This window comes from Ursus maritimus, unplaced genomic scaffold (genome assembly GCF_017311325.1).
Source record: "Ursus maritimus isolate PB19 unplaced genomic scaffold, ASM1731132v1 scaffold_10, whole genome shotgun sequence".
In the NCBI taxonomy this organism is placed as follows: domain Eukaryota; kingdom Metazoa; phylum Chordata; class Mammalia; order Carnivora; family Ursidae; genus Ursus; species Ursus maritimus.
Genome location: NW_024423344.1, coordinates 28,105,905 through 28,119,115, shown reverse-complemented (window position 1 = coordinate 28,119,115; position 13,211 = coordinate 28,105,905). Strand labels below are relative to the sequence as shown.

At 40.5% G+C, this 13,211-nt stretch overlaps 1 protein-coding gene across 1 annotated transcript; it reads left to right on the top strand.

The window, feature by feature from the left end:
* Positions 1 to 4,259: 4,259 nt before the first annotated feature.
* On the top strand, positions 4,260 to 12,146 carry FAM216B (family with sequence similarity 216 member B). Its single transcript, XM_008706812.2, has 5 exons — positions 4,260 to 5,016; positions 5,784 to 5,856; positions 6,574 to 6,692; positions 9,311 to 9,431; positions 11,137 to 12,146. The coding sequence occupies exons 3-5, from the start codon at positions 6,588 to 6,590 to the stop codon at positions 11,334 to 11,336; spliced, it is 426 nt and encodes a 141-aa protein (XP_008705034.1). The 5' UTR covers positions 4,260 to 5,016; positions 5,784 to 5,856; positions 6,574 to 6,587; the 3' UTR covers positions 11,337 to 12,146.
* Positions 12,147 to 13,211: the final 1,065 nt, after the last annotated feature.

Below are 13,211 nucleotides of genomic sequence, written 5' to 3'. Positions count from 1 at the left end.
CTTTACCGCATTCTCATCAAGTGAATCTGTTTTTAAGACACTGCATTCTTTCCTGAGGTGGTTCCTTTCATCAGAAATTTGTATCCTGGTAGCTTCTACTGATGGATCCTAATTTCTTCTCTTTTGGGATATACAGAGTAAGTCTAATCTCAAATGTATGAGCTCTTCAAATATTTTGTGAAGCATTGTTACCCACCCTACCCCCTTCTGGCATAGGTCTTTTCCAGATTCAATAGCTCTTACACGCGTGTCAGTTCATCCTGTGACAAAGCACCTCTATTTTCACCACACAGCTCACTTTGCCTATGTCCCTTGTGTGCACACAACACACTGTAGCACAAAGCACATCAGGGCAGTCCCAGCTCCTCCCTTGTTTTAGAAATAATACTTGTGTTGATGCAGCCTATAGACTCATGAATCCTTCTGGCAGCCTCATTGACTCATGCTGCATTTTCTTTCCCTATGCCTGAACTGCTACTAAGCACCACGTTTTCTTTCTGTATTTGTCTGGTTACAAATGAAGCCCTGATACAGAATATCATTTTTATTATTACTACATTTCATCCTATTACATGCAGTCCATCATTTTAGCTTGTTGTGAGATCTTCCTGTCATCTGCCATCTGCTCTGTTTTCCATCCCACCTAGATCTCTGTCCTCGGAAACTAGATCTTCATCATCTGAAAACTTAATAAGCTGGTGAAACTGTGGGACAGATCAGAGCATGCCACCAAAAACCTATCCAGATTGTCATGGACTCTATAATTAGCACACTTTAGCGTAAGTTTTTAACAAGTTTCAAATTGTACTTATCTGTCCATGAGGACTGCACAAGGCTCCTTGTCAAATGCAGAAATACCAGGTCTCAACATCTAAGAGTTCCAGAGCCCCCTCTCTATTAACAACCACCACCACCAACAAAAAAAGAAAGAAAGAAAGAAAGAAAGAAAGAAAGAAAGAAAGAAAGAAAGAAAGAAAAAAAGAAAGAAAGAAAATGACATTGTCTGAAAACACAGCTGTCAGTACAGATCTTTTAAATGTTTATACAGTTGCTTTGCCAATCTACTGTTGAGTGGTAGATGGCATTTTCATTCAATCTACTTTTTAGAAAATTAGAATACATATGGAGAGTGTTTTTGTGGGCAAGGAGCTAAGCTTCACACCCATCTCCACTGTGAATGCAGAAATGCCCAAGCAGGTTTGAGGACTGATGGGACTGGCCTGCTGGATGCCTATTTGTGTGAAGCCTTCCCTGGAGACTTATTAGAAGGTCAAGGACTTGATAATAATAATATTATCCTGCTCCAGAATTATGACCACAAGTCTTTGTGAAACTGAAGCCTCCGCTTATTTGACAAAGAAATACTGCAAATGGGAACAGAACACACCCAAAAAGAGAAAGAATCAAGATGCATGAGTTTTGTCTGCGGGAAATGGCTCGATAGGAGGAATACTTTACTATTATAGCAATGTGTGTGTTGCTCAAATTCCCTTTTATTTCCAGAAGCCAAGGGCAGAAATCATAGACCTCAGGTAACCATGAGTTTGAGTCCTGGCTCTACTGCTTAATAACTATGCCATAAGATCTGTTTTTAAAGGATCACTGCTAGTCCCTAATGAGAAAGACTTCCTTATAAATTCTTACAATTAAAAAAAAAAATCATGGTCTTGAATCTAGAATTATCTACAAGCTCCCAGTACACCTATTCTAGTTCCTTTCAACATTATACCTCTTTCTTCCATAGCATTTACATGGGATTATAGTCAAAATTAAATCCATAGACAATTTTGTTCTTGAGTTATATTCCATTTTAGATTTTTTTCAGTACTTCTTGAATCTGTTTCCCCAAAGTCCTTAGCATATGGATGACCATATCCAGCTTTTCCTTTCCTGATAATCACGCATTTAAGTGTTCAAAGTAGTTTTTACTGAGAGTGGCTCTTACAGCCCAAACTGGGACTCAAGTATTCTTGTTTTTGAGACCAGTGACTCCTAAGGTATTGGTATGTGTGAGAGCTTTGGTTTGGGGTCTTGGAGAAGTGGGGGTTTTATGTGAAGAGATCAGAGAAATAAGGCAAGATAGTAGGGGAATAACTGACACCCACCCAACCCCCACCAAACAAGACTGAACCCAATGGGCTAGGTAGTCCTCTAAGAAAGAAGAGTCTAATAAAGTCTGTGTAAGACTCTTGAGTGGAGACATCCAAAAGTCCAGGTAATAAACAGCAGCTCAGAGTGGGGAAGGGACAGTTCCTTCATTTTATTATGGTGCACTGAGGCCTCCTGAGGGCGTGGGGTAGCATAGGGAGGATATCTGTGCCTAGCAGAGCTATCCCCATGGAGAGATCTGCAGCTAAGAAAATCCTGGAAAAGGAGCAAGAGTAGAAAGATAGGATGAGCAGGTAATTTCCTTTTGGGTTCATGGTTTTCCAGGGAAGTACTTATCTCAATGAAATATAATTATGTTGTTCTTGTTCTAGCAGACTGGATTCTTTGAATTAGTGTTTAACCTCATCTTGGATTCCAGTCTTGGGTCCCTTTTCCTCACTTGGTAATGCCCATGAGATCATATTTACCCTGCTATTCTATGAAAACACATTATTACCCATGTTCTAAGCATTGTTATATAGATAGACCATGGTGTTAATCATTGTGTCCCACTACTATACCAATGTTTCAGCTACGAAATAGCATGTATCTTTTCTACCAATGTCAACATTATATTCCTTTTTTTTTAAAGATTTTATTTATTTATTTGACAGAGAGAGACAGCCAGCAAGAGAGGGAACACAAGCAGGGGGAGTGGAAGAAGCAGGCTCCTAGCAGAGGAGCCTGATGTGGGGCTCGATCCCAGAATGCTGGGATCACACCCTGAGCTGAAGGCAGACGCTTAACGACTGCGCCACCCAGGTGCCCCCAACATTATATTCCTTATAGTAATTAGCTTTTGATTGTTTCTATTTTTTTTTTGTAGTCAGTTTTAATTCCTTTTGAAAAATCTAGTCAGTCTTCAGAAAAATAATTTCTTTGATCAAAATTGATGATATACATGGTTTCATCATTCTTAAATGTTAAGTTATTGACCAAAAACTCATATCTCATTCCTTGACACTATCTACAGAGCTAGTTAATTATCTCTTCTGTTTTTTCTTTAAAAACTCCAAACTTTAGTGGTAATAGGCAAACACTGACTGTTTATCAAGTTCTTCAGCTTCCCACCTGACATCATAGAAACAAGACGTATCTCTTAGATTTTTGCTAATGGTACCTCCATGTGTTCAGATAGTGTTAAGTATCTTTCAGCTTTCTACTTGCACTTCTATACCCTTCTCTTTACCAAAGTAGTGGGAAGACTGCAAAATCCATTTTTCAGAATCCCTCATCAGCTGGCATCCAATGGGAGGCAGAAGATGGCAGGAGGGGGAGGAAAAGTCGCATTCATGGTTTCTGCTTGTGTCTGTGGCAGTGGCAGCATCAGCAACCACGTCAGGGATAGCAGCAGTGGGGGTGGTGATGGTGGTGACAGCAACTGTAACATTAGCATTTGGGACAGAACATAGAAGCAAGGGCACTGGCTGAGTGTCAGGTCCTGAAGGTGCTACTCAGGCCGTGTTCCAACAGAAGCAGCCCCAGTGGCACAGTGTTTATGGACTCTGGGTAAAATCATTTTCCCTGTTGTTTTGCAGCTCTAGGACTGATAGTGGTTGAGTGTAATTGCCAATCTTTGCACAAGTTGACCTTTCTTGTTTTGCTCCTCTAGCTCACTCCAATACTTTTGTAACAGATTCCTTACATTAAATTCCCTCTTTGTCAAACACCTAGATCTGGGTCTGTTTTCCGGTTATGCAGGGACTGATGCACACTGCTATGAATCAGCCCGTGTGTGTAACAGTCAGCAGATGTGGTGTGCCCTAGCAGCCATTTCATCATATGCTGGGAAAACATTCAAGGAAGACTCAATTGATGATGTCAGCTCTTCATGTAACTGTTCTTTATCTCTCAGTAGAGAATCACCAAACTCTCAGATCCGGTGAGAGGTCTGTGGTATTCACAGGCTTGCTTCTGCCATGGTTATTCCCCAGAAGGTCTGTATTTAAATTTTGGAAGAAAATGCAAACTTCCTGTGTCTGGTAAGTCCCTTCTTTCTTCCTTAAACTATACAATTTATCACTCTCATCTCCCTGGTTTTTTCTTCCTTTTAGACTCCTAAGAATTTTGAATTTGTAGTTTTCTTTTGGTACTTCTTCCATTTTCTCTAGGAAGCCTTCATTTTGATAGACAATCTGGCATTCAGAAGGAGGATTTCCAAGGAAAAAAGGAAGTCTGTGGTAATAATGCTAGACCAGAGGAAGGGGTAAGAGTGTTTCATGAATCAGGTTAAAATGTGAAGCGTATGCTGATGACATCAGTGTGGGCAAGATCCTTGTGCCATGGGTTCATTATCACCATACACAGCCTCTGTCCAAGGTCAAAAATGAGACTATCTTACTCCTCCAAAAATTAAGAAAGGACTATTATCTTGAGCAATGGGACAATTCCATAGGTTACCACAGTAAAATTCATACCTATACCTCTATATTTAGAAACTGTTCCTTCATCATTCTGAGCAATGCGGGTGGGGGGTACTGACTCCAAATGTGAGAAATACTCATGTAATGGCCCATTGCCCTGGTGGATTTCTTGACCTTTAATATTCAGCCTCTCTGTCTCCATGCACTTTCTTTTCTCCTGTCCGCACATAATGCAGATATGGTAGATTTAGAAGGTGGCACTTGAGGAGACACAAAATTTGGAAGAAAAAAGATAAACTGTGCAGTTGAATGTTGCCCAGAAGCAGGGAAAGGCATGCAGCCAAATTCCCCCAGTGCCTTGTGTCATCACGTGACGTTGCTTGGATATCAGCTTATCAACAGACTGAATTTCTACCGCCACCAACACACGAAGAAAGAGATCTTGCAAGGAAACTACTTTGAACATGAGTACCAGCTTTTAAAAAGGGGGAGATTAAAATACAGGGTAAGTCTTTTAAGTAAGTTTGTCCTTTTTGTTTCAGACAGAAGATATTTGGTAGATTCGTCCTCCTTGAATTCTGCAAGCATTTTAATCAAACTTTATCAGGTATAGTCCACTTGAACAGGTAAGATGGATTTCCTCAGCAATAGCCCAAGAAAAGCACACATGAATTGTTGCCACAAGAAAGATCCCCAGTCATTTCCTTATGCTATTTGAGGAAAGAAGAAATCTTTCTAGTTTGAAGAATATTTATGCTCTGCTCTACAGATCTGGGAAATGGGAGGAGGGAGAGTAAGATGATCTGAGCACAGGATAGAGTGTTGGCTTCTATCACAGAGAATACTAAAAGAGTATATTTTAGTTGGTATGATTTCTGAAGTCCACATTGAGGGAAAGCAGTATTAAATAAAATATTTATAGTTTAATTTATAAGTTTTGTCATGGAAACAGGACACACAGAGATGCTGACTGATGTTTTCCTAATAAATTTCTCTTCTGGAAGATCTGAGTCTTCGCTTTGTGAACTCAGAAGCAGAGATTCCTCACATGTTAAAATGCTTCTTCAGTGTGTACGTGTGGGTGCTCTTGTGTGTGCATGTGTGTGAGCACATAATAAGGGGAGAGGAGAGAGAGAAGGAGCTGGCGTAAAGTGAGAGCTTTCCATAGCTATGATCTCAGTTAATAAAGAACCCAACTCTATGCCTTGGCAACCCTATTCTAATATGTCCACTACCCCTTAATTAATTTTTTTATTATTATAAACATTGCAGATTCCAAACCCTAAACTATATAGTAAGGAAAAAAGACTTACTCATAGCAAGTGTGGCTCCTTCCTTTTGTCAGGTAAGTGGCAAGAAATACAACTAAGTTTAACAGTTTCTTTATAGTACATTGCTGTAAAATTGCAAATTGAAATGTGCAAGAAATGGAGAATAATGTAAAGAAATATTATACTGTCACTAAAAATCATATTTTTTAAGGGATATTCAATGAGCTGGGAAAGTGCACAACATATACAGTATGGTCTCTCCTAAAATCACACAAAATGTACACAGAAAAAAAAGAGTAAAAGGAAATCTAGCAAATGCCACCAATAGTTATGGACAGTTAGATTATGGATAATCATATTTTCTTCTTCAATTTTTTGATTTTTCCAAATTTACAAAAATCACATATACTATTTTTACAATCAGGTAAGGTAATAACCATTATTTAAAATGGTCAAGAAATGACTTGTGATGTGGCTCGGTTCCACAGTCCACCTGTTGCAAACACAAGATGAAGCAGAAAGACAAAGAACTCTGAATTATTCTTTCCACAAACAGGGGGTGAGAATAGGGCAAAGTGCAGTCAGCTGAGCAGACTAAACTAAGGAGTCTGCTGAGATCCAATTACTTAGAAACATGTGAGAACACTTTTCATCCCTTGACATAAATAACATGTATCTATTTATTTGTTTCTTTATTTATTTACGTGCTTGCTTGCTCACTTATTTACTTAGGTCCATTCCTAAGGTTGAACAAAATGAAATTTCACGCTATGCTTTGTTGTTCCTTGGAGGTACAGGATAAAGGATGGGAGAAAAACAGAAAAGACAACAAAAGCTTTGGAATGTTCCACGGATTCCTTGCATTCATGTCCCTTCCTCTGCCTACACCCACAACACTTCCTTCATGAAGGTATAGTGTATCTTTCCCTAATGGAGGGAACTTGCCTGTCTCTCCTTCGAGGCTTGAGGGCTTTTTCTCCTGTCTGTTCATCCGGCTTTGAGTAACATCGGGCCCAACGTAGGTACTCAGTGCACGCTGATGGTGCATGTGGTGGATGGTCCGATCCTACGCCCTCCCCATTTCAGGAGCTCTGCAGATAGTCACATCTTCATTGCTGAAGCGCTCCCAGGGACGGGCAGCTCACTACTGACCACGCTGGGGCTCCCTGCTAGAGAGCAATGGTAGCTCCTTTCAGTCACAGTTATTTAAAACCATTCTCATTAATACTTTTTGCAAAAATTTCAGTTCTCTTCCATCCCCTCAAGGAAGCAGAAACAACAGGGTAAGAATATTAAGACTGTTATTTGGAAGTTTAGATTTCTGCTAAGGAAAGACATAGACTTTTTTCCCCCTGTAAAATAAAACCGTAACTTTAAAGATTTTATCTTATATAATGGAAACTCCCATTGCCCTTTGGAGCTTTGCTCTTGAAACTGGCTTGCTATTTTCATATTATATTGTTCCCCATCATTTGAAAAGGCTTAATTAGGAATCAATTATCTTCTTCAAAGATATTCTTTTAAAACATCTAATTCAGAAACTGGAAAGTTCAAATGATGCCTCAAATTGGGAGGTACTTGGCTTTGCTACTTTCATTCTGGATATATTTTTGGTAGCAAGCTTAAGGTCTCTAGATGTCAAAAAAAAAAAAAAAAATCTGACTCACAGGTTTCAACTCCACACAAAACTCCTAACAGATAAAAGCCACTTTACTGTTACATATAATTAACTTAAATTTAGTTTCCATTACAATGGTTATCAACTACTTTTGAAACTTCTATCGTTTTGAATATTTTGGCCTGGGGTGAACATATTTTACCTTGGTTTTTCTAGAATGTTGAGGCCACTCTCTCAGTAAGCAGTGACAACAGATTGGGTAGATAACAGTAGTTGTAGTCCAAGTCCTTCTTGTCTCTCTCTTGCACTACATGGCGGGCTTTTTTTTTTTTTTTAAGATTTTATCTATTTATTTATTTGACAGAGAGAGGGGCAGTGAGAGAGGAAACACAAGCAGGGGGAGTGGGAGAGGGAGAAGCAGGCTTCCCGCTGAGCAGGGAGCCCGATTCGGGGCTCGATCCCAGAACGCTGGGACCATGACCTGAGCCAAAGGCAGACGCCTAACGACTGAGCCACCCAGGTGCCCCTACATGGCAGCCTTCTAAATGCTCTCCCTACCAATAGTCTGCCTTCCCATAAGCTTATTCTCCACAGCAGGACCAGAGTGATCTTTCTAAAATGCAAATCTGGTCGGCTTCAAGTATGACACTTTGGGTTGGATAATTCTTTGTTGCGAGGGGGAGGGTGTCTCACTCACTGTGGGATATTCAGCAGTGCTCCTGGCCTCTATCTGCCTACTGCCAGTAGCATCCATTCTCCCTTTCACCATTTATGACAACCAAAAATGTCTTCCCATATTGCCGAATGTCCTTAGTGGTCAAAATCACCCCCGTTGAGAACCACTGACTTAAATAAAGACCTTCAATGGCTCCTCATATAAAAGGTAATCTTTCAACTCTTTTTTTTCATTATTATTTCTTAAATTTGAGTCTGAACATTGCATTTAAGGCTTCCATGACCTTCCCCCACCTACCTCTACAACCTTCCCCAGCTCAGACTCTATATTCTGCATGAAGGGAAAAAAAAAAAAAAGGCTGGTTTCTAATATATCCAAGTATTTTGTGCCCCGCAGAAAAGTTTGTACCACTTTCTCCCACTCATTAGCCTTTCTTTTTCTTCTAGCACAATGGTTCTCAAATTTTGGTGTCCTTGTATCAGAATCACCTAGAGAGCTTCTTAAAACCCAGAGTACTGGGCCCCACTTCCCAGAATTTAAGATTCTGTAGATCTAGGATGGGGCCTGAGAATTTGCATTTCTAACATGTGCCCAGGTGATGCCAACGCCCTTTGAAAACCAGTATTCTAGTTCCTTGGGGAATTCCTCCTCACTCTCAGACTCAGATGTTTTGGTCACCTCATTGCGAAAGCCTTCCTGGACTGCTGCATGAGACTTTGTTTTCCTTCTCTGTTTTCATAGCACCTTTTAACTAATAATGTTGAACCTTTATCACATTACCCATCTACTCATCTAGCTATCACCCCTGCTTACTGACAACTCTTGGTGGAAAGTTCTCTAGTCCCCATTCACTGGCCCGGCCTACGTCAGGCCCTGTGCAGATTCTCACAGCCTACGTTCTTCAACATAATCATAATAGAGGAATAAAATTATAAAATGTTGGAAAACCTCAGAACCCTCTCAGCCCAATACTCTGATCTACTTACCTAACATCTTTTATTTACCCATTTTCACTATCATGCAAGCCAATGGAAGTTGTTTAAGTAAACAAGAGGAAGACACTACCCAGTTGTTGTTTTTCAATTGTTAAATGTATATATATAAAATTGTTATACATATATATGTATATATACATATATATCTCATTTCCAAAGAAGTCAGCTTTGGATACATCACACTCTTAGTCCTATAGAACTCCACCAACTCATCAAAATCACCTGCTCTGCTTTGACAGGACCTCACCCAAGGGCAGCAACGCTACTTTTACAGCATCATGAGGATTTACAATTCCAGGCCCCAATGGGAGGCCCTGCAGAACCGCTATATTCACAGCCTTCAGCACCAGCAGCTGCTTGGTGAGTTTTAACTACCTGACCTAAACCAGGCACCCTTGGGAGGGACTCGTGTGCTGCAGCCAGAAGTCAAGTTTCCAGATAAATAATTCACGTAGAATGTCCTCTGCCAGCGTGCTATTTTATATCATGGTTGGCAGGCCATGTTTAAAATGATTATCCCTGACAACAGAAAGCAAGGTTTTATGGATAAATTAAGAGGGTTTCAAGAAATCAGAGCATGGACTGCTATATAATGTCAACAACTGTCTGAGATTTACAGGAACTTGATCTAGTAGAAATGGCAATGGGCTTAGGCAGATGGTCTAGACTCAAACCACCGCTCAGCCCCTTGCTGGATATGCAAATTCAGAGGCTTGGTTTACTCACAACAATAACAGTTATACTTATTAAGCATTTGCCATGTTCCAGACATTGTGCTAAGGAGCTCTACACACAACATCTCATTTTCTCCCCACTTTACAGCTGTGGGAAACTGCAGCTCAGACAGATTCTATAACTTGATCAAGACATACGCATAGCGAATGTCAGGGCCACTGCCGGCCAAGAGCATACGTTTTCACCACCACGCTCTGACACCTCTCTTCCAGCAACCTCATAGGATTTTACGAAGCACACATGAAAAAATGGTTGCAAAAGACCTTCACAGACTTTAAACGACAACCTTCGAAGGTGTGATTGTTGTTCGGTCCCTCTTCTCCCAGTCTCCAGCTGGCCTCTATTACACTCTTCTCTGGACTCTGGCAGAGCTCTCTTTTTACAAGCAGCTCACTTCACATGAGCACGTCTACCTTATATTGCAGTTCCTGCATTCACACAAAAGGAAGGCATGGTATTTGCAAATGACTGACTCACAAGAGCAAGAATAATAATGATCTGTTATTAGGCCTCCCTTTGTGCCTGGCATAGTTCTAAGCACTTTGCCTACATTGCCTTATTTGAAACTCAGACACCTCTATATGGTAGGTGCCTCTATAACCCACATTTTACAGAAGAGAAAACTGAGGCGTGGATAAGAAACCATTTGACCAGGGTCATGTCACTAGTAAATGACAGAGCCAGGAGGCAGCCTGCTCCCCATGATGGCCTGCATTCCTGCAGAAGCATCACCTACGAGCTTGGTTTGTAGAGTAAAACTGCACAGAAGCCAATGAAACCAGAGGAGGGATATTCAGTATTGAGTGCACATAAAATCTACCTGCACATATTATCAACAGGCAGATTTCCAGGCCTCACTCTCTGAGTTTCTGATCAGGAAAGTCTGTGGAGTAGAGCCAGAAATCTGAATTTTTAAAAAGCATTATTAAATGTGGTCTCAGCCTGATGACTCTGTAGTGGGTGGTCTGCAGACTACACTTTAAAAACACTGACAGAGATTGACTATCTCTGTTTCTGGTTGGAAGCAAGTTTCGAAAACAAAGACATGCAATGCATGCTCAGATTACTCAAGGACCAACTCCCTCTCCAAGTGACGAGTCATGTTAATCAATGACTATGTATTTATTAACTTACTGAATGAGAAATGCAAAAGACAAAAAGTCTACTTCCTATCCTCAAAGATTATGCAATCTGGGTGTGCTAAACACAATCGTCTCTACCCTTCAAAGTAGAAGAAATTTTATGAATCCGTAAATATTTGCAGGGCTGTTTGCTTATTTGTTTTGTAAGACTGTTGACTCTGAATTTTCTCTCATTTCTCTCTCCTTAGGCTACATTACTCAACAGGAAACTTTGGCTTGTGCCACTGTACTTAGAGATTCAATCAAGAGAGCCTCAGCTAAGGTAGCTCCTCAAAGATCCATCCGCCGGAAGCCTTCAGCCATGACAAGAGCATGGCTGTCAGCACCTCCTGCGTCTGTGGGTCGACCCAGGGCTCAAAGTGCAGGGCCTGGATCTCTCAGGAATTGAGACTTTGCACAGGCTCTGAAACAGGCACTTAACCCCCAAATCTAGTGGGTGCTTAGTGCATATTCATTGAATGAGAATGAAAAAAAAATTACTTCTAACACACACCCCATACCTAGAAATAATCTCTCTCCCACTCACAAAAATTTTACCAAAAAGAACAAGTTGAGGGGTTTAAGAGCAATGGAGCAAAGCGTAAACACGCCTTTCACTCCACACATAATCTGTAGAGTGAAATGGCTTTGGAAGCTTTCAAAGTAAAAGCTTCCTTTGAATTAGAACCTCTCAGACAAGTCCCAAGAACAGTGAAAGTGGAAAAGTCATCAGAGGGTGCTGGGTCCCCAGTCACTTAGTGATTGGGGAAGCCACCCACTGCAGATTTTGAAATTACACAAACCAACACTGAGTTAACACTGAGCATGCAGGGTTTCCAGAGTCATACCATCTCAGCAGCAACTGGCCTGTGCATTTCCATGTCCTCCTTCCTCTCTTCTTTCCCATCAATCAACAGCATTTAACTTGGCCCCAAATCTCTGGTTCTTGCCTGACTCAATCCCTTTGTGTCATCTTGAAACTTGGATTTATCAACTTGCCACAGCTGGGTTCACTCTACGCAGCTATAGTTGACCTTAACCCAGGTGAGAGAAATCATTCACACGTCTTCCCCTGACAACTGAAGATACACTCTCAGCAGAGCAAGAAATAGCCCTTAAAGAACTGGTCTCAACTCTAACCTTGTCATGGCTTCATTGGTTTTAAGGAAGCACACAAAACTAGACAAAAAAGCAAAAAAAAAAAAAAAAAAAAGAGAGAGAGAGAGATGATGAGTCAAAACAACATATAATGGGGGCACCTGGGTGGCTCAGCCATTAAGTGTCTGCCTTCAGCTCAGGTCATGATCCCAGAGTCCTGGGATCGAGCCCTGCATCGGGCTCCCTGCTCGGCAGGAGGCTTGCTTCTCCCTCTCACACTCCCCCTGCTTGTGTTCCCTCTCTTGTTGTCTCTGTCAAATAAATAAATAAAATCTTTAAAAAAAAAAACACAACATATAATGGTATAGAGTGATATTAGTTATATTTAATAGTTATTTTCATCACCAGTGATTTTTTGTGTGTGGAAAGTTAGTCACCAGTGTTCACATAAAGTCAAAATTTTTAAAATGCCTTTTCTTCATCTTTATTCTAAATGTTCCGGCCCTTCCTCCAATGACTTTGTCATGCCCATAAAAGGAATTGCCTGAGATGGAATTATAGACTTGCTTGCCAAGGGATGTGCTGACATTGATCTGGAAGGAAGATGCTATACCATTACAAGAAAAAAAATACCTCATTGATGATGTTGTTTATCTTTTTTCTGCAACCATTCATAAAGAATAAAGTTTCTTGACCTTTGCGAGTCCTGATCCTAACTCATGTACTCTATGCAGCTTTTCAGTTCTAAGTTAAAAATCATTAGGTCGGCTTAAAAGAAAAAAAAAAAAAATGGAACCACAGTGAGCTATAGGGTAGCCCTCTTGAGGAACTGAAGTTCACAGCAGATTTCACTTGGCCTATACTAGTTCTTCCATTGCTTCCATAATGGCCCTTTTATTCGTATGAACCTCTTGTACGTGCTTTTTAAAACTGAAATATAGTTGACACACGATGTTACATTAGTTTCAGGTGTACAACATAGTGATTCAACAACTCTAAACATTATGCTAGGCATGCACTTTTACCTTAGACTTTTTTTTTGATGGGCATGGATATTTGCTGTGTAAGCCTTAGCTAGTGATGCAGAATATTAAGGAGGCCACTTATAATTCTGAGCTGCATCCCTGCATCACAAATCTCAGAAGCACCTCATTTCCAACAGAGGCTTCTAAGAGCTAATTGACAA